The 22,397-nt window shown below is 40.2% G+C and overlaps 1 protein-coding gene across 1 annotated transcript in view; it reads left to right on the top strand.

The window, feature by feature from the left end:
• LOC125790057 (oxysterol-binding protein-related protein 10-like) overlaps window positions 1-22,397 on the top strand; it is an 80,733-nt gene that overhangs the window by 10,669 nt on the left and 47,667 nt on the right. Inside the window, exon 2 of the mRNA XM_049473171.1 lies at window positions 20,351-20,526. Coding sequence (XP_049329128.1) covers window positions 20,351-20,526 — 176 coding nt within the window. The remainder of the gene's footprint in view (window positions 1-20,350; window positions 20,527-22,397) is intronic.

Raw genomic sequence — 22,397 nt, forward strand, 5'->3', positions numbered from 1 at the left:
CTATATATATTTATAAAAATTTATAATTCATTATAGCCATGTTTATTATGCATCATGAACTGTGATTATAATGCATTAATAGCTGTGTTTATAACATGTTATACATCAATACCAAAAAACTCAGTCCCTATAATATTAATTATAGTCAATTATAATGTATTATAACAGGTCTTTGTGCGCTCTAAGTAAAGTGCCAGACTTTCATTGTAGGACTAGATTATTAATAATAGAGACATACTATTTTAACATATATATTATAAGCACAGCTTATAATGTATTATAATCACAGGTCATAAGGCTCAACAAACATGGCTATAATGGGTTATGCGTTTTTATAAACATTTATAGCCATGTTTATAATGCCTTATGAATGCATATTGATATGTTATGAATGTGGTTATAGCATCTAATAAAGATGACATTCATAGAAAGTGTTACCACTTATTCTGTACAACAGAGGATACTCTTGCTCTTTCTTTTCTGGGGCGGACCTGATGAGTGGCAGTTTCACCATCATAACATTTTTGATGGTCTAAATTCTTGAAATTCTTCTTTTCGGATTGACTGACCTTCATTTCTTTTTAAAGTATTTTTTTCTTTACTTAATTATTGATGTAAATGTAAAGTCTGGGTTTGTGCTGTTGTGTGTGCATATGTGCGTATGTAATAAGCGGGGGTGTACACACAGTGCCAGGTCTATAAAAGCTGTGGATGGTAAAATAAGTACTTTTTCAGTTAGAGTGTTAAAATGAGTGGCTCGTTTCTTTATTTCACGCCAGCAGATCATCAGCGCTGGCAGATTGCTTCAGACGGAGCTCCTGAACTGGAAAATCCGATCAGACTGAGGGTAAATTAGTTGGAAGTGGTGAACTGGGTGAAAATCGGTGTGAAATCTGATCTAATCTGATTCTCTCTGCTGTTTAAACAGAGCATCTGTGTGACACACAGCTGCCGGGTGGGATGTGTCACTATGGCTTCATCACAGGTTGCTATTGGGGTCCATTGAGGCATTATAAGCTAAGCTCAGGGGTCGTAATGACCTTATAAGGCATTATAATGCCTTATAAGGTCATTACGACCCCTGAGCTTAGAGTCCAGGGGCACTCAGGGCTGGTTACCTGAGGTGATGGCTTGATCAAAACAGGAGTTAGATATTGAAGGATGTAGCTGCATCATGATATTATTTATTGACAGAATTGTAATGATCAGAATCATTTGTCTAAATTTACTTCATTGCCACAGTTTACTGTACCAGACTGAATCCAAACCAATGTAACCCAAGCCAAAACAATCCAAGCCAAATGAATGTAACCAAATACAATCCAATCCAAACCAAACCAACCCAACCCAAACTATTCCAATCCAACCCAAACCAATCCAACATAAACCAAACCAATCTAACCCAACCTCAGTCATCCTACCCAAACCAATGTAATTTAACCCAACCCAATTCAACTTAACCTAAACCAAACCAAACCAATCCAGTCCAAACCATACCAACCCAAACCAAACCAATTCTAACCAATCCAACCCAAAACAAACCAATTTAACCCAACCCAACCTAGTACAACCCAACCCAAACCAAACCAAGCCAAGGGGGGAAACACTCTAAGTTAACAAACCTGATCCAACCAACCAACTTGATCTATCCCAAACCAAACCAAACCAGTTCAACTCAACCCAACCCACACTAAACCAAACCAAACTAACCAAACCCAACCCAACTCAAACCAAGCCAAGGGGGGACACACTCTAAGTTAACAAACCTGATCAAACCAACCAACCTGATTCAACATAAACTAATTCAACCCAATCCAAACCAAGCCAAAGGGAAACACTCTAAAATGGCATGCCTAATCCAAACAACCAACCTGATGCCCAATCCAAACCAAGCCAATTCAACCAAATCAATCCAACCCAAACTAATTTAACCTAACACAAACCAAACCAATTTAACCAAACTCAACCTAGAACAATCCAGACCAAACCAACCTAGAACAATCCAACCCAAACCAAACCAGTTCAACCCAACCCAACCTAGAACAATCCAACCCAAACCAAACACTGCTAGTTAACAAAACCATTAACGAATTTTGCCCTGACCTAATCAGAATATATACAGTGAGTTTCCTCATACAGGAAGATATTAATGGTTAAAAGTAAATCCCAGTGTTTTTATTTGGAATCTAAAGTGCTTCATCTTTTGTATTGATAATATAACAGTTTAAATCATGTTAAATTATGTTTAACAGTGAATCAGGGCAGAGTAAATATGCTTTATTTCAGGATCATCCTTTTCCTCCTCTTCCTCTGTGTTTACTCTCTCCGCCGCTGTTCAACTCGTTTCTGACCTCAGGTTGTGTTTCTGCCTCTTAACAGAGAGCCAGACTGGAGCCGTCTGTCTGAAACCTGATAAACCAAATGTCTGTCTGCAGTACTGACCCACTCTGCTTTTATACTGCTGTATAGGCTGAATGGGAGGGGTTAAACTGCTGTATAGTCTGAATGGGAGGGGCTAAACTGCTGTATAGGCTGAATGGGAGGGGTTAAACTGCTGTATAGGCTGAATGGGAGGGGTTAAACTGATGTATAGGCTGAATGGGAGGGGTTAAACTGCTGTATAGGCTGAATGGGAGGGGTTAAACTGCTATATGGACTGAATGGGAGGGGTTAAACTGCTGTATAGGCTAAATGGGAGGGGTTAAACTGCTGTATAGGCTGAATGGGAGGGGTTAAGATGCTGTATAGGCTGAATGGGAGGGGTTAAACTGCTGTATAGGCTGAATGGGAGGGGTTAAACTGATGTATAGGCTGAATGGGAGGGGCTAAACTGCTGTATAGGCTGAATGTGAGGGGTTAAACTGCTGTATAGGCTGAATGGGAGGGGTTAAACTGCTATATGGACGGAATGGGAGAGGTTAAACTGCTGTATAGGCTAAATGGGAGGGGTTAAACTGCTGTATAGGCTAAATGGGAGGGGTTAAACTGCTGTATAGGCTGAATGGGAGGGGTTAAACTGCTGTATAGTCTGAATGGGAGGGGTTAAACTGCTGTATAGGCTAAATGGGAGGGGTTAAACTGCTGTATAGGCTAAATGGGAGCGGCTAAACTGATGTATAGGCTAAATAGGAGGGGTTAAACTGCGGTATAGGCTAAATGGGAGGGGTTAAACTGCTGTATAGGCTAAATGGGAGGGGCTAAACTGCTGTATAGGTTGAATGGGTGGGATTAAACTGCTGTATAGGCTGAATGGGAGGGGTTAAACTGCTGTATAGGCTCAATGGGAGGGGTTAAACTGCTGTATAGGCTAAATGGGAGGGGGTAAACTGCTGTATAGGCTAAATGGGAGGGGTTAAACTGCTGTATAGGCTAAATGGGAGGGGGTAAACTGCTGTATAGATTGAATGGGTGGGATTAAACTGCTGTATATGGACTGAATGGGAGGGGTTAAACTGCTGTATAGGTTGAATGGGAGGGGCTAAACTGCTGTATAGGCTGAATGGGAGGGGCTAAACTGCTGTATAGGCTGAATGGGAGGGGTAAAACTGCTGTATAGGCTAAATGGGAGGGGTTAAACTGCTGTATAGGCTAAATGGGAGGGGTTAAACTGCTGTATAGGTTGAATGGGAGGGGTTAAACTGCTGTATAGGCTGAATGGGAGGGGTTAAACTGATGTATAGGCTGAATGGGAGGGGCTAAACTGCTGTATAGGCTGAATGGGAGGGGCTAAACTGCTGTATAGGTTTAATTGATGGTTTTAAACTGTGCTGAATTGGTGGTCTAAACTGCTGTGAAATATGTTTATAATGTTAATTATGAATGAGATAGTGGAATATTTTCAGCGCTGTGTTTTATCTGTTGCTGATTAATGCGTGTCTGTAATCTGGGCTGATTTTATCAGTGGAGTGGAGTATTGATTGGACCTATTAGTGTTATTAGATTGTTTGTCTCAGCAGAGCAGAGGAAGATCAGTCTGTCTGATCAGTTCTCAGATCAGCTCTTCCTCGTTCCTCTGCTGTTTATTATGTTTTAGTAGGACGTCTGGGTCTAAAGTACACTGGAAACGTCTCAAAGTTAAATATTCACCTTTTGCCCATTTATTGGGGGCAGACAGTCGTTACTCAGACTGGGTGAGATGTTTGTGTTCTTGTGTAATGCAGGAGGACTGATCGGGCGTGTTCCAATTCGCCCTTACAGTCTCTTTTTCTTCTCCTCTTTAAAAAAAAAAACTTTTTATCAGTATTAACCAAAAATATTTCAGGTTTATCCAACATATTTAACCAAAGTTTGGATGATAAGTCAGCATTTTCCACTTTTTAATGCTGCCATTCCTTCTCACAACATTTAAAAAGATGTTTTAGCACTGATAATACCAATTAATGAAGAGTTTCAGGTGATATATTTTAGCATTAGTTTTGCTTTGTTTTTGATGTGGTCTTGAATGCAACATATGTTGCTCTGAGATTTCGAAGGTGTTCTTTTAAGATTATCTTTTTGTCCTTGATCAAGACCTCATGGCATCAATTTCTTACAAAAAAGATCATGAATACTGATTGGTCTGAACACAATACACTGTATTTCCATTGTGTGATGGTCCATTAGAGTTCAGTAGAGAAGTGGATGCTGCTCTAATAAGGCCAATTCTTATATTATACTCAGCAACCAGGGTGTTGGAACAAGCAGCTCAAGCCGATTCCTATATTATACTTGGCAACCCGGGTGTTGACACAAGCGACACAGATCAATTCCCATACTATACTCAACAACCTGGGTGTTGGCACAAGTGACTCAGGTCAATTCCCATATTATACTTGGCAACTGGGGTGTTGACACAAGCGACACAGGTCAGTTCCCATATTATACTTGGCAACCAGGGTGTTGGAACAAGTGCCTCAGGTCAATTCCAATACTATACTCAGCAACCGGGGTGTTGGAACAAGTGACTTAGGTCAGTTCCCATATTATACTTGGCAACCAGGGTGTTGGAACAAGTGCCTCAGGTCAATTCTCATATTATACTCAGCAACCGGGGTGTTGGAACAAGCGACACAGGTCAATTCCCAACAAGCAGCTCAATTCGATTCCTATATACTTGGCAACCGGGGTGTTGGCATCTAATATTAAGTGGATTATTTAACTTCGTTTAATAGTGAGATGTTAAATTGTATATGACTGAGATAATAAGACGGCTGTATCTATATATTAATATCTGCAGCTCTAGTGACTGATTACACTTCGAGTTAGAGCTGGAGAGAATTGGGACACAGCCCTGTGCTTATCTAACTCTCTGAGATCCCTGCACCTGTATCCACACAGAAGCCCTACTTTCCAGCTGCAGATTCACATGACTATTAATGGTTTACTATAAACAGAGCTTTAAAAGTTTTAGTCCCCTGAGAAAATCTGAATGAAAATGGCTTGTTTAGATGGAGTCTAGTATTATTTATACTTCTCATATCAGCAGCTGGTTTGGTAAATCAGAGCTTAATGATGAAATGATGGAGCTCCATTCAGTACTGTGTGGGAGTTGGGGATGAGTTGGAGTTTACCATCCATCATCCTGATTTTACTCTAAATCTGCTTTGTGGCTGAATGCAGTCATATCCAAATATAGTAGAAAGTCTTTTCTGGACAATAGAGAAAGTTACTCCAACAAAAGCAGATTAAACACTTTTTAATAGCCTTGTTTTCAGAAGAAGCTATCCAGGTAACATGAAAAATTGACCCAAGCTGACATAATGTATGGCTGAATGTGTTTTATACCTGGCAACCAGAGTGATGGCAAAAGTGTTGTGGCCCAATTCCTATGTTATACTCTGCAACAGTGGTGCAGGCTCAGGTGGATTCCCATAGTAAACTCACTAAGCGGGATGTTGGCATATGAGGCTCAGGCCAATTCCCATAGTATACTCAGCAACTGGAGTGTTGGCAAAAGTTTTGCGGGGTGATTACCATACAGTATTATACTCGGCAACCGGGGTGTTGGCAGTTGCGGCTTGTGCCGATTCCCATAGTATACTTAGCAACCGGGGTGTTGGCACAAGCAGCTTGGGCCAGTTCCCATACTATACTCAGCAACCTGGTTGTTGGTACAAGTGGCTCAGGCCGATTCCTATATTACACTTTGCAACCGGGTGTTGGCACATGAGGCTTGGGTCGATTTCTTTATTAAACTCAGCAACCAGGTTGTTGGGCAGATGCGACTTGTGCTGATTCCCATATTATACTCTACAACCAGGGCCTTGGCATATGTGTCTAAAATCTATTCCCATATTATACTGGCAGATGCGACTTGTGCCGATTCCCATATCATACTTGGCAACAGGGGTGTAGGCACATGAGCCTGAAGCCGATTCTGATATTTTATTCTCTGAACCCGGGTATTGGCATATGTGGCTCTGGCCAATTTCCATATTACACACTGCAACTGGGTATAGGCACATGTGGCTCAGGCTGATTCCTACATTATACTCAGGAACCAGGGTGTTGGCATATGTGGCTCTGGCCGATTTACATATTATACTTGGCAACAGAGGGTGTTGACCCATGTGACTCAGATTGATTCCCATAGTATACTCATCAACCGGGGTGATGCACATGTGGCTCAGATCGATTCCCATACTGTAAAAAGCAGTCGGGGCATTGGCACATAAGGCTCGGGTCGATACCTATATTATACTCAGCAACCAGGGTGATGGCATACTGTATATCTAAGGCCAATCCCCATATTATACTCTGCAACTGGGATGTTGGCACATGTAGATTCCCATATTAAACTGTGCCAAACATTTGTGCTAGAATCTGAACTAGATTTAACCCAGATTTGGGCCAGATTTTGTGAAAATTAGTGTGAATGAGTTAAGTGTCCTATTACTTTTCTTCATATAGTGTTTCATCCTTTAAATTCTTATTTTTGTGCTCTTTAGTCGTTGTATTTCATTCTGCTCAGTCTACTCAGTGGTAAGCTAATGCTAACGCTAGCGTTGTCTGTTGAGAGTCAGTAGTTAGACTCTACAGGGGGCGCGGAGCCGGTGGGCGTCAGACGGAGTGTAATACAGCAGTCTGTTGGGATTTGGACGCTGCGGTTGTGTGATGTAAACACAAGATGGATGGTTTGACTCTCTGAGTCTGGGTTTGTGAATAATGAAGCTAACGAAGCTGAAGCAGGAGAGAGAGCAGACGCCGGGGCTCTGAGCGGGGGTGGGCGGGGTCTGGGGGGATGGAGCTGTTATCTGGGTTATTTTCAGACTCTCAGACGGTGTTGATGTTCTCTTTGTTGGGAGGTTTTTGTGTGTGAGTCATTATTTTAGTGCGGGTTTTCAGGCTGGGAGGTGGGCAGGGAAGCGTGGGCATTCACACTGTCAAAACTTCAGCTCCATCTCAAACAGTGACAGTCTGAACCGTGAAGAGCAGATAAACTTCCTGCTAGAACATTCTCAGTGTCATTCTCGGTTTTAGCGCAACTCAGGCCTTATAGTTAGAGGTGGGCGATATGGCCCTAAAATAATATCACAATATTTCATGGTATTTTTGCGATAACTATACTCTTGGCGATATGACAAAACACTAAATTATCAGGAAAAAATATATATATTATTGCATATGATATGATATGGCACACCCCTAATAATGCACTCCTAATATCTCCATGTATCCATGATACTGGACAGATATAATCTGTCTCTAGTAGATATTTAATAGGAAATGAGAACAGTGTGAATTTTCTTTTTGCTAAAAACAGTAAAAAAGTAGAACCCTGATGTGATAATTAGGGGTGGGTGATATGGTACCATATTTCAGGGTATAATATTGTTTACAATTTTCAAAAATGTTGGTGATATTGCGTACAGTACGATATGGCACACCCTACTTATAATATAACATACATTTCTCTGTGTACAAAAAAAATGCAAAAACGATCATATATAATGCCTATATTAGCGTGCCAACCCAGTAGGGGCGCTAACATCTAATTACATTTTTGGCCTAGCTCTTTTTTGTTTCGCTAGCCCTTGTTTTTGAGTGTAAGTATTTGGAAACCCTTCAAAAACCCGATACAGAAATAGAGTTATAGCAGTGGAGCGCTAAAGTTCAGCAACCTACCTGCTGCTGATTCCCTAGTTAACTTTAGGGCTTATTTTAATATTTTTTGTCTTTAGAATGGGGGCAGGTATTGCAGAAATTAATGATTATTGCCAATTTAATTAGCTAAAATTAGCTTTTATTAGCTTTAATTTTATTTTATTTTCCCATTCCACCCTAAATACTGCAGCCTCTGCCGTCTGTTGCACCATTTAAGGTGGAACATGAAAGTTAGCTAGCTTCCAAAGTAGCTACTGAGACAAGCTACTAGCAATTTTTAACATTTTTGAAAATGACCATAAAACTGAACAAAGTGAAACTACATGGTAATATAGTGGGATATTGTAAATTTGTCATGCTATTTCTCCATCAGCAGCCGGAGTCTGAGAGAGAGAGAGAGAGAGAGTACAGTAGGTCATGCTACCTCTCCATCAGCAGCCGGAGTCTGAGAGAGAGAGAGAGAGTACAGTAGGTCATGCTGTTTCTCCATCAGCAGCTGGAGTCTGAGAGAGAGAGAGAGAGAGAGAGAGTACAGTAGATCATGCTATTTCTCCATCAGCAGCTGGAGTCTGAGAGAGAGAGAGAGAGAGAGAGTACAGTAGATCATGCTATTTCTCCATCAGCAGCTGGAGTCTGAGAGAGAGAGAGAGAGAGAGAGTACAGTAGGTCATGCTGTTTCTCCATCAGCAGCTGGAGTCTGAGAGAGAGAGAGAGAGAGAGAGAGAGAGTACAGTAGGTCATGCTGTTTCTCCATCAGCAGCTGGAGTCTGAGAGAGAGAGAGAGAGAGAGAGAGAGAGAGAGAGTACAGTAGGTCATGCTGTTTCTCCATCAGCAGCTGGAGTCTGAGAGAGAGAGAGAGAGAGAGAGAGTACAGTAGGTCATGCTGTTTCTCCATCAGCAGCCGGAGACTGAGAGAGAGAGAGAGAGTACAGTAGGTCATGCTGTTTCTCCATCAGCAGCCGGAGTCTGAGAGAAAGAGAGAGAGAGAGAGAGAGTACAGTAGGTCATGCTGTTTCTGCATCAGCAGCCGGAGTCTGAGAGAGAGAGAGAGAGAGAGAGTTCAGTAGGTCATGCTGCTGTTTCTCCATCAGCAGCCGGAGACTGAGAGAGAGAGAGAGAGAGTACAGTAGATCATGCTATTTCTCCATCAGCAGCCGGAGTCTGAGAGAGAGAGAGAGAGAGAGAGAGAGTACAGTAGGTCATGCTGTTTCTGCATCAGCAGCCGGAGTCTGAGAGAGAGAGAGAGAGAGTACAGTAGATCATGCTATTTCTCCATCAGCAGCCGGAGTCTGAGAGAGAGAGAGAGAGAGTACAGTAGATCATGCTATTTCTCCATCAGCAGCCGGAGTCTGAGAGAGAGAGAGAGAGAGAGTACAGTAGATCATGCTATTTCTCCATCAGCAGCTGGAGTCTGAGAGAGAGAGAGAGAGAGAGAGTACAGTAGATCATGCTATTTCTCCATCAGCAGCTGGAGTCTGAGAGAGAGAGAGAGAGAGTACAGTAGATCATGCTATTTCTCCATCAGCAGCTGGAGTCTGAGAGAGAGAGTAGAATTTTAACTCAGCAGGGTCAGGGCTGTTGGTACAGTGTTTTACCCTCAGCAGGCTCTGATAATGTATTCACCGCTACTCATTAGCATGGTGCGTTGTTGTGTCAGCTCTTTAATGAGGCTTAAAGTAGCAGCTTGACAGAAAATGCTAATGTGGCTAATGGACGCTACTAGTCACCCATTATAGACTGTAATGCAGTGTGTAATTAACATAGTGGCTGTTCTGTTCTGTTGTTATTCAATATTTATTAATATATAAATGTATACCTGGTTTAATAAGACATTTCTGATGGTGTATGATGACCAAACTGAACTGCTTGAATTTTTGCACCAGGAGTAAAGCAGCATAATGTTATCCAAAAGCAGTGTGTAAGACTGGTGGAGGAGAACATGATGCCAAGATGCATTATAAAAAATATTGTGATTAAAAACCATGTTTATTCCATCAAATATTTATTTCTAAACTCTTAAAACTTTATGAATATGAACTTGTTGTTTTCTTTGTATTATTTGAGGTCTGAAAGCTCTGCATCTTTTTTGTTATTTCAGTCATTTCTCATTTTCTGTAAATAAATGCTCTAAATGAGAATATTTTTATTTGGAATTTGGGAGAAATGTTGTCTGTAGTTTATAGAATAAAACAACAATGTTCATTTTACTCAAATATAAACCTATAAATAACAAAACATTTTTCCAGAGCTATATATTATGTTTTATTATTTTTGGGATTCCCAATGTCTCCCCAATGTAATTCCAATGTCTCAATATTAATCATAAGTAACATTTAATTTATTTTGCAAAAGGAAATTGCATTATTATTGAAATTAATTAAAATTATATAGTACCAGTCAGTAGTTTCTGAGGCTGGTAATTCTGATGAACTTGTCCTGTGCAACAGAGGAAACACTTGCTTTTCCTTTCCTGATGAGTGCCAGTTTCACCATCATAATGTTTTTGATGGACTTTTTGTGACTGCACTTGAGAATACTTTTAAAGTTATCGAAATTGACTTTTGGATTGTCCGATCTCGCTCTTTCTTTCAAGAGGTAATCCTGATGAGTGCCAGTTTCGTCATTGTTTCGTTTCAGAAACAAAAGGGTGTCTTGAGCCTTTGACTCACTCAATATGACACCAAATGTGTTCAGGTGTTTGTAGGAATTACAACTCAATAGGTATGGAAATCTTTTGGAATGTGAATTCCTGATGAATGCCAGTTTCACCATCATAACGTTTTTGGATGGTCTTTTTTTCTGACTGCCTTTGAGGATACTTTCAAAGTTCTTTAAAATTCTTCCTTTTGGATTGAATGACCTCCATTTCTTAAACTTATTTTTTGATTATTTTCTTAACTTTTCATAGCGTTAGCGTCAGTGCTGGAGTGATTTTGGGGTCTGGCTGCAGTAGCAGTTTCTGAGCTGTGTTTTCTGTAGGGAAAAGTGTTTGAGTTGAAAGCAGGTTATTTATGGGTGTTAGAGGAGTGAGAGGCGTGGGATTCATGGTGTCAGAATGACGTTTTCTCAGACTCCCGCTCTGATTACCTGCCTGACTGAAGTGTTGCTGCTGCTGGAAATACAGCCTGAAACAGATAAAACAACAACAACAAATTAAGCCAATAATCTTAGAAGTGTTTTAAAGCTCATGTTTGGATAAACTTTCAACTACAGTGGAGGAAATAACAACCCTGTGTTTTATCCACCTGTTTTACATTTACATTTACGGTATTTAGCAGACTCCCTTATCCACAGCGACTTACAACTGCATGTTGTTTACTTCAAAATATCCATAGCTAGATATTTTTACACTAATAACAGTCTTTGCAATGTTATATGTTACTTTACAACATGTGTAATAATGCCCTGCTAAGTGCAGTTCAGCTACTGACCCAGTCTTAGAGTCTCTGTAAAACACCAAATCCACCGGAGATCCTATTTAAACCTGTAGTTACACACAGAGGTGGGTAATCCAGGTCCAGAAAGTTAATTAGTGTAAACAGAACTGTTCTAAACATCTAAACTCCTACATATCTCTATTGTACTTGGTTGCTGGTGTTTTTCCTCCATAGACTAATTCTAACCCATTTGTTACTTAGCTCTGAATTACTGGGTAAAGTATATAAACACTGATGTGTTATTCGCACAAATAACACAGGAATGAACTGCATGCTGTTTTTAGCTCTGTTATTTAGCTCCTATCTGACGAGAGGGTGTCGCCGCCCGACTTCAGCTCTGCCTGTGGGCGGTCCCGAGCCGAGGTGGGCGGGGCCATGAATACTAATTCACGGGTTGATGTAGACACGGTGCTTTTCCTGATCGACTCGTATTTCTGAATATTTCTTTTACTAGCTGCTGCAGACAATGAGGAAGAGGTTGAGGAAGAGTTTCATGTGCAGCATCATAAACAACTCAGAGAGACCCACTGTATTTCACAGACAACAAGAACAAGAGGATTTTAGTGGAAGGAGAACTTTAGGATTAGTTTAGGAACTCGTTGAAAGTCTTCAGTCGGCGTTTGAAGACTGCGAGTGACTCTGCTGTTCTGATACCCAGTGGAAGTTCGTTTCACCACCTTGGTCTTCGGATGTCATACAGGAAAAATCTGTTGACCAAGTCAGATTTGGAACATTGGTCATCCATTACTACACCAAATCCATCCTAACAGCATCATGCTTCTCCTTCTGGCAATCTGATGGACGAGTCTGTGATTGGTTGTTGCCAGGAGAATGGTACTTTTCTGACTGCATTCTCCCGAGTATATAAAGTTTGGTAGAGGGGGGATCATTATAATTATTAGGGTTTGGGGCTGTTTTTTTTTTCAGGAGTTGGGTTTGGATCCTTAGTTCTACTAAAATAAACCAAATATTGTATTGAAATTGGACAATTTCAAGCTCAAGCACATACCTTTCTGTTCTACAGACCTCCAAACTTCCTGTAGCTTCAGATTAGATCAAGAACAGTGGAGCATAGAGAAACTCATGGAATGGAGAGAGTTTAAATGAATGAGCAGCTCAATTCAATCCAAACCTCACCAAACATCAGCAAACACAATAAAAATGCAATGCAAAACATCAAATGCAGTTGTGTTAAGAGCATCACCAATGGACTCTAGAGATGAATCATGCTTCTCCTTCTGGAAATCTGATGGACAAGTCTGTGATTGGTTGTTGCCAGGAGAATGCTACTTCTCTGACTACATTGTCCCAAGAGTAAAACGTTTGGTAGAGGGGGGATCATTATAATTATTATGGAATGGGGCTGTTTTTTAGGAGTTGGGTTTGGACGCTTAGTTCTACTAAAATAAACTCTTAATGTTTCAGCAAACGAATAAATTTTGGACAAATTCAAGCTCAAGTTTGGGGACGACCACTTCCTGTTTACAGACCTCCAAACTGCATGTAGCTTTAGATTAGATCAGAAAGAGTAGAGAGTAGAGAGACTCATGGGATAGAGAGAGTTTACATGAATGAGCAGCTCAAATCCATCCAAACATCAAATGCAGTGGTGTTAAGAACATCACCAATGGACTCTAGTGACGAATCATGCTGCTCTGTCTGTGAATATGATGGAAGAGTCTGTGATTGGTTGTTGCCAGGAGAATGGTACTCTGACTGCATTCTCCAAAGTGTATAAAGTTTGGTAGAGGGGGGATCATTATAATTATTATGGTTTGAGGCTGTTCTTTTTTTAGGAGTTGGGCTCGACCTCTTAGTTCTAGTGAAAGGAATTCTTATTGCTTCAGAAAAAAGCAAGAGATTTTGGACAATTTGAAGCTCGAGTTTGGGGACGATCCCTTCCTGTTCTACACACCTTCAAACTTCATGTAGCTTCAGATTCAGATCAGGAACAGTAGAGAGTAGAGAAACTCATGGAATGGAGCTCAAATCCTTCCAAACCTCACATCTCCAAACACAGCAATGCAGACCAGTGCTGGTTACCTTTATAGGCAATATATTGTAGAGTGATCATAAGATCTAAGCTGTAAAAATGACTGAGATCAGAGAATTCAGGAGTACAGTACTGGTCACTGTGACACACACACACTGGTGTTTTAGTGGTGTGTCAAAGGGCAGCAGTAAATGGGTTTTTTTTGCTGACGGACGCTTTCTGTTCTATGAATAAAGCTTCTGTTGCTGCCCAGAAGACATCCATTACCCCCCATCACCTCCCATCACTTCCCATCCTCCTCTCTCTCTATATTACAGCATGAGTTTAACCCTTTAATCTCCTCCACAAGGAAAAGAAAGGAATGTTAAAATACACTATATTGTCTATAAAAGTATCCTGTGCTGGTCTGCATTGCACTGCATTTTGTTTAGTGATGTTTAGTGAGCTTTGGATGGAGTCTCTCTACTCTGTTCTCTCTACTGTTCTTGATCTTATCTGAAGCTACAGGAAGTTTAAAGGTCTGTGAAACAGGAAGTGGTCGTCCCCAAACTTGAGCTTGAAATCATCGAAAATCTCTTGGTTTACTGAAGCATTAAGAGTTTCTTTCACTAGAACTGAGGGGTCAAACCCAACTTTTGAAAAAGAAAACAGCCCCAAACATAATAATTATAATAGTTATAATGATCCCCCCTCTACCAAACTTTATACTCTTGGAAGAATGTAGCCAGAGAAGTACTATTCTTCTGGCAACAACCAATCACAGACTCATCCATCAGATTGCCAGATAGAGAAGAATGATTAGTCACTATAGTCCAGTGGTGATGTTCTTTACACCACTGAATTCGACCCTTTGCATTGCATTTTTATTGTGTTTGGTGATGTGAGGTTTTGGATGGAGCTGCTCATCCATATAAACTCTTCATTACACGGCCGAACCAATAAAAGAAAACCTGGATCAGAATCGAGCCCAAAACACTAGAGCTGCACAATATTGGAAAAAATTGATGTCAGAAATTTTCTTTTTTCGGCTATATATATTGCATTATTAAACAATGCAGGGCCCATGACGTCACCAGCCCCACCTTCACCCGAGCACTGTCTCGTGTCTGGACCAATCAAGAGCTGAGTCAGCGCTGAGTCTCAACTCAAAACCCGAGGAAAACCAACAGCAAAACAACAGTAATCAGCTCTTTAATCAGGCATTTAAATGGCTTTTTAAAAGGTAAATAAGAGCGTTTGATTTTCTGGGATTAAAAGCCTGAATTCAGCTGTAACTGGAAATAACTGCACTGCAAAACTGTGCTGGACTGAGGTGCACAGCTTTCCACACATGCTCACGTTTACGAGCACGTGCCCAACCATGTGGATGGAGGCCATGCGTGCGGTTACCTCGTGTTTTCAGGCAGCAGCAGCCTGTCACTCAAACAGACACAGAGACAGCGCTGTGTATCTACTTCTTCTGTCAAGAATCAAACCATTGCAACATGACCTGTTTGATTTAATTGCCTTAAGTGACATCACACGTCCAGCGATGTGACTATTGAGCATGCGCACATCACGATGACAATGCTTAAACGATATATCATGCGGCCCTACGAGTCACTGTATCGAATTGGTTTGGATCTAAATCTCCCTATAGATGTTGAAACTCTGAAGATGGTGAAGCTTTGAGGAGGAGGATGAGGAAGAGTGTAGTAGATAAAATTTAGTGAGCTGTTCCTCTGAGGAGGAGCTGAGTGGGGGGGATTGGTGGAGAAGGTGATTGATCAGCAGAGCTCTGTGTGGTATTGATTAGGGATCAGGCTGATTGAGTGATGAGCAGGATTTTGGGGATCAGTGGTAAATGTGGATGTGATGGAGGTTCAGCCGAATTGAAGGAGTTCCTGGAGGTGCTGAACAATAGTTGCTGGTATTCTTTCACACTGTGAAGCTCCAGCTCATCCTAAATTCTCGTTCTGGGTAACTGGATGCTGTAATACACCAAAGAGTCTTTGGGCTGGACTTCTAACACTACATTGAACCACCTCTGTAATAGGAATAACCTTGTAGGTCGCTCTGGGTAAGAGAGCATCACATAAATTGTATACATGTAAATCTCTACTTGACTCTGCACTCATTGTAGCGAAAGAATATATCCTTTCTGAATCAGTTTCTCTGATTTTGCTATTTATAGGTTTATATTTGAGTAAAATGAACATTGTTGTTTTATTCTATAAACTACAGACAACATTTCTCCCAAATTCCAAATAAAAATATTTTAGTCATTTAGAGCATTTATTTACAGAAAATGAGAAATGGCTGAAATAACAAAAAAAAAAAAGATGCAGAGCTTTCAGACCTCAAATAATGCAAAGAAAACAAGTTCATATCCATAAAGTTTTAAGAGTTCAGAAATCAATATTTGGTGGAATAACCCTGGTTTTTAATCACAGTTTTTTTCATGCATCTTGGCATCATGTTCTCCTCCTCCACCAGTCTTACACACTGCTTTTGGATAACTTTATGCTGCTTTACTCCTGGTGCACAAATTCAAGCAGTTCAGTTTGGTTTGAAGGCTTGTGATCATCCATCCAGGTTTTCTAATAAGTTAAGTAAAAATTATATTTTTTAAGTAGTCTCTTATTTTTTAGGGCAGTTTTTGGCAGTTTTAAAGGTCACCTTCCGCGAAAATCCGATTTTTCTTGTTTTTTTGTGGAATACAGTAGGTCTCTCCGAGTTGAATGTGTACACCTGCACATTAAACTGTTTTGCAGCCCCCATTGTCTGCAGGAGCTAAGCAAAGAAATCCCCCCTCCGAAAAACGGGTGAATTTTGAATTATCTTTCTGCCTACATAGGCAGAAACTCACAGACCAGCCCACCTTGGCTCGAGAAACTCCCAGAGGCGGAGCTGAAGCGACGCAACATCACCGCTCATCAGTTAGGAGGTGGGAGGCAGTGAGCGGCAGAGCGGCGGAGGGGCGTCGCAGTGCTCCTAGCCGATCAGAGAAGAGATATTTGCATGCTGTTTGCATGTATGAATATTCATGAGCAAAGCTGGAATCCGGTCATTTTGGACACACCCCTAAAACAGTCCATTAAAAAAGAGCTATACAGAGACACCTGAGCACTTTTTTTTTACAAAAACGGCTCACATGTCATTCATTCATACTAGAGACCACAACTAGACATTTTAAAATGAAAGAAAAAACGACGGAAGGTGACCTTTAAGGCATTTTTTACACCTGTAGTTGGTTTCTCTGGTCTGAATCAGTTGATGATTTTGTTTAATTGGAGCATATCTGCTTCAGTTTGGTTTGTTTTCATGCAGGCATAAACCTAAACACACCAAAATGTGCAACAATAAACCATGTGAGCACATTCTCTTCTCTTATTGGACAGAGCTGTCTGTCGCTGGAGCAATAAGGTAAATACAACAAGAATAATGGGATTCGCTGTGGATCCACCTGGATGTGAGCAGTGAACGCTGCACATACAACGTCTATTGTGAAACAGTTTAACATGGAGCAGCAGCAGAGATTAGGTTTAGTTAACAGCTGTAGTAATAATTACCTGGGTGATAAATCTGGTTAAACTGCACCTGAAAAGCTGAACAGCACATTTTCACCACAAACACAACCGCTCTCAGAGCCTTTTAATAGAGCCGGTGGGCCAAGCCCATTCACGCCCTCTGGTGGTAAAACCCAGTGTAATCAGGACACACCTGTAATCATTTACATATCTACCTGAGATATCTGAGGTACGTTATAGGAGCTCAGAGGATCTACAGCCAGTGTCACTGTCATACATATCGATCTTACAGCACACAGCCCTCACAAAACATCCCCCGAGTGTGTGTGTGTGTGTGTTAAAGTGTGTGTGTGTGTGTGGGGGGGGGGTTATTGACAGCTGTGTTTGTAAGCAGTTGTTCTGGTCAATACAGTTTTCCCAGCGATCAGGATAAAACTCCACTGATCTGCTGACAGAGAGAGAGAGAGAGAGAGAGAGAGAGAGAGAGAGAGAGAGAGAGAGAGAGAGATAGATAGCGAGATGTAGAGGTATAGCGAGATAGATAGATAGATGTAGAAAGAGGTAGAGTGAGGTTCTTGAGCCACAGTATCGGTTCGGTTTTGATATATATCAATATTAGAGCTTAGATTCTCTGCCCCCTGTGGGAAATCTTGGGTCAGATCAGTCATCTGTTTTTAATGCTATTTTTATTTTATATAAAGTTCTGGCGTGATAATCACAATATAACCAAGTAACCAAGTATTATCAATAACGAAAATGAACAAAATAACGAAAACTGAAAGTAAAAAAAAAACATTATCGTTAACTGAAACTAATAAAAACAGTAATAAAAAAAAAACAGATAACTAACTGGAACTGTACTGAGAGTTTATAAAACTAACTCAAACGAATTGAAATTACTGATAGAATACCCTTCGTTTTTGTGTTTGTTAATTCATGTCACGTCTGGTGCTGTAGGCGCTTCTGTTCCTTCCACACTTAACTCCAACGGAGGTTTTCCGTTAGACAACTACACTACCCAGAACGCACCACCCCCTGACATCACACACACCCGATCACGTGACACCTCACCTGCTTCCTCCAGGAAGTCCTGAATTATAATTTCGCGCAGTATAAGCACAGTCCACGCACACACCTGTGCTGCGTATTGCCTGGTTTCATCTACTTTACAAAGCGTTATTTTCTGTGATTGTATTTTATGTATGACCTTACTTTTTTGTTTTTTTTTTCGACACCAATTTTTGCCTTTGCCTCTGCTGTGGATTCTCGTGTATTTACTGGACTGTTTACGTTTCTGATTTTTGGATTATCTCTGATACTGGCTTCCCCATGTATGAACTCTGGACTGTCTCCTGTTTCTGGTATGGTCTTATCCTCTTGGTTTTTGTTTGCTGGCATTATCTGTTTTTTTTTTGTATCAGACGCACCCTGTTCCTAACTCTGTTTTAATAAAAATCTCTAAACTGGTTCCGCGAGTGTGTGTATTCCGTCCCCACCATGACAATTTATTTATAATTTATAAAAACTAGAAAACTAACTCTAAAAACCAATTAAAACTAAACTGAATTAGAACGAGAAAAGGTGAAAGCAAAATAAAATTAAACTATAATGAAACATTCAAAACTATTAAAACCTTAAGTAACAAATAAGGGGCTCAGCAGCCCCTCCCCCTGGCCATTCAGTACCATATACACTCCTATTAGGACCGAGTATCATTCCTGTCTGTTGTAAATGAATTAAACATTAATAAAACATTGGTAATCATTGATTATTCCAGTTTCTGACTTCATTTCTGAAAGTTATCTAGCGCTCCACAGCATCCTCCACCTCCCAGCTCATTAGTTACCCACTCCACACTCCGACCCGCCATGGATATTGAATATTTCGCTCTCTGAGAGCTTCATTAATCACCGCTGATTTCATGCTAGCTCATCCCACATGCTTTAATTTCCTGCAGCCGATCCATCGATCCTGCTCTAAATTACGCCCACTAGCGCTGGCTGTTAGCGATTAGCTCTGGGCTGGGCCACGGGTCTGAATTGGTTAGCATGCTGGTTGTGTTTGGTAATGAGGTGCTACTCTGTATTTGTCCTGAGTGGAGCAGCGTATTCACGTTTATTCACTTCCTGTGTTCTTACAGATGAATAATCTGCCTGCTGGAGGTGTGGAAATGAATGGTGTTTAATCTTCAGAGCTTCAGCACGACTGGCTCAGTGATGAACATTCAGTAGAAATTAAAGAAATAAATGAGGATTTGTCTTGTAACCAGATCCAGTCCAACATAAACCAGCATTTATTAGGTTTTGCACATAAATATGTTGGTTTACCAGGTTTTTGTTGGTTTACCAGGTAATTGTTGGGTTTTGAATCTAAATATGTTGGTCAACCAGCTCCAAACCAGCATTTGTTGGAGTTGCAACATAAATGTGTTGGTTTTCCAGCACTACAATGGCATATACCATCATTTGTTGGGTTGCAAACAGGAATATGTTGGATAATCAGCCCCGTATCAGCACTAGAGCAGCAATTGTTGAGCTTTAGGTCTGAATATGTTTGTCAACTTACCAGATCATCATTTTTTGGGTTTAGAACATAATTACATTGGTTATTTAACACCACACCATCAACAGACAAGCATGCTTTGGATTTTTTTGCCTGAATATGTTGGCCAACTAGCCCAGCATTTATTGGGTTTGGAACTTAAATATATTGGTTATCCAGAACTACACTGGCATAAACCATAATTGTTTTGGTTGTAAACAGAAATATGTTGGTTAATCAGCCCCATATCAACACCAGAGCAGCCATTGTTGGCTTTTAGGTCTAAATAGGTTGGGTCAACCAGAACCAGACCAGCATGTGTTGGGTTTTAAACATGGATATGTTGGTAAACTAGCACCAGACCAGCATTTGTTGGGTTTTCAACATGGATATGTTAGTATACTAGCACCAGACCAGCATTTGTTTGGTTTTAGGTCTGAATATGTTGTGGAGCATAAATATGTTGGTTATCCAGCTCTACCCTGGCATAAACCATCCTTTTTTGGAGTAGTAAACATGGGGTATGTTGGTAAATCAGCCCCATATTAGCACCAGAGCAGCAATTGTTGGGTTTTTTATGTCTGAATATGTTGGTAAACCAGCACACACCAGCATTTATTGGATTTGGAACATAAATATGTTGATCAACAAGCACTACATCATCATTAACCAGCATTTGGTGATTTTGAACATCAATATTTTGGTTAACCAGCACCACACCAGCACTGGAGCAGAATTTTTTATATTTCTTATCTGAATGCTTCTGTTTCTCTGTGTTTTTCTGTAGGTACTTTGTGTTGGATCCAGAGCTAAGTCAGCTACAGTATTTTGTGAGTGAACAGGGGCGGAGTCAAAAGCCTCGTGGCAGCCTTCCTTTGATTGGTGCATCGGTTACCCCAAGTGACGAGGCTCCCCACATGTTCATCGTCAGCTCGGCCAATGGGGAGCTTTTCAAACTCAGAGGTAATTATTGCCCTGACATTACCATCAGAGAATGTATTAGAAACTGGTCATTCTAGAGAGCATTTGAGACCCTTAGAAGAACATTCTAAAGACCATCTAAGAACATTCTAGGGACGAGTTGAGATAATAAAACATTTTCCAATCAAAGTAGAACATTCTAGAGACTATTAGAGATCAATGCAGAGCATTCTAGAGACTGTTATAGTATAGTATTTTTGTAAAGTATATATATAGTATAATATAGTATTCTTGAGACTGGAAAATATGTCTGGAGACTGAAAAAAACCTGACCACCAAAAACATTCTAGAAAATGGCCATTCTCAAGACCATTGGATAACCTAGAAAAAACAATTTAGAGACAATCAGAGAACATTCTAGAGGCAATCTGAGAGAATAGAACATTCTCCAGATCTTTCGAGAAGATTTCAAAAATCGATGTGGAACATTGTGCACACTAGTAGAGATCAAAGCAGAGCATTCTAGAGACTATTAGAGATCAAAGCAGAGCGTTCTAGAGACTATTAGAGATCAAAGCAGAGCATTCTAGAGACTATTAGAGATCAAAGCAGAGCATTCTAGAGACTATTAGAGATCAAAGCAGAGCATTCTAGAGACTATTAGAGATCAAAGCAGAGCATTCTAGAGACTATTAGAGATCAAAGCAGAGCATTCTAGAGACTATTAGAGATCAAAGCAGAGCATTCTAGAGACCACTGAAGATTAAAGTAGAATATTCTAGAGATCATTAAAGATCAAAATAGAATATTTGGAAACTTGACTGGAAAATATGATTTCTGTATACACTAAAGTAGGGATGTGCCAAATCATATCATACACAGTCTACTTTGTATTTGTTTTACTATTTACTGTATTTGCAGTTCATATTTATGCACTTAATTTGCTGCACATTCAAAGAAGAGCATTCTAGATACCGTTGGTTACCTTTGGAGAACATTCAATGAATGTTCTCCAAATATTCAATGAATGTATATGATGAAGGTGTTGTGCAGTGCTGATGCAGTAGAGGGGGAATCTGCTGGACAGGGCTGTGGATCTGTTGATGAAATAAATGGTTTGTTTTCTCTGGTTAGAGATAAATGTGGATGGAAGCAGATTTCCTCAGTCTGCTCCTCAGCCTGCTGCTCCATATGCTCCTCTATAACACACACTACAGAGCGTAACACACACTACAGAGCGTAACACACACAGCCAGGGAAAAAAAGCTAAATCAGTTAGTCACTCATGAGTAAACCCAGCTTTTTATTTAGCTTTATTTAGCTTATTGAGTGAAACCATGTGAATTAGAACCTGTGAAACCTACCAGCCTGCCTGTCCGTTAGTATACGGACACCTGCTCTTTCTGAAATTAAGGATATTAACAGGGAATTTATTTCACTTTATTGCAGTAACTGCTTATGTGACTCATAACTTATAGTTTAGGCTTAAATACAAACGGAGATACACACTGTAATACAAATAAATATATATTTATATATATAGACTCTACTATTACTACCCTAAATAAGGAAAATAATAATAATAATACTGTGATTTCAAAAAGAGAACTTTCTAGAGACCATTAGAGATCAAAATAGATTGTTCTGAATATCATTAGAGATAAAAAAACATTCTAAAGAACATTATATATCAAAGTATAGAACATTTTAGGGACGATTAGAGATCCAAGTAGCACATTCTAGAAATAGTTAGAGATCAAAGTATAACATTTTAGAGATTCTTAGATCTCAATATAGAACATTCTAAAGATCATTACAGATCAAAGTATAACATTGTAGAGATCATTAGATGTCAAAGTAAAACATTCTAGAGACCACTGGAGATCAAAGTAGAACGTTCTAAAGATCATTAC

The sequence above is a fragment of the Astyanax mexicanus genome, unplaced genomic scaffold (assembly GCF_023375975.1).
Source record: "Astyanax mexicanus isolate ESR-SI-001 unplaced genomic scaffold, AstMex3_surface scaffold_34, whole genome shotgun sequence".
Lineage (NCBI taxonomy): Eukaryota > Metazoa > Chordata > Actinopteri > Characiformes > Acestrorhamphidae > Astyanax > Astyanax mexicanus.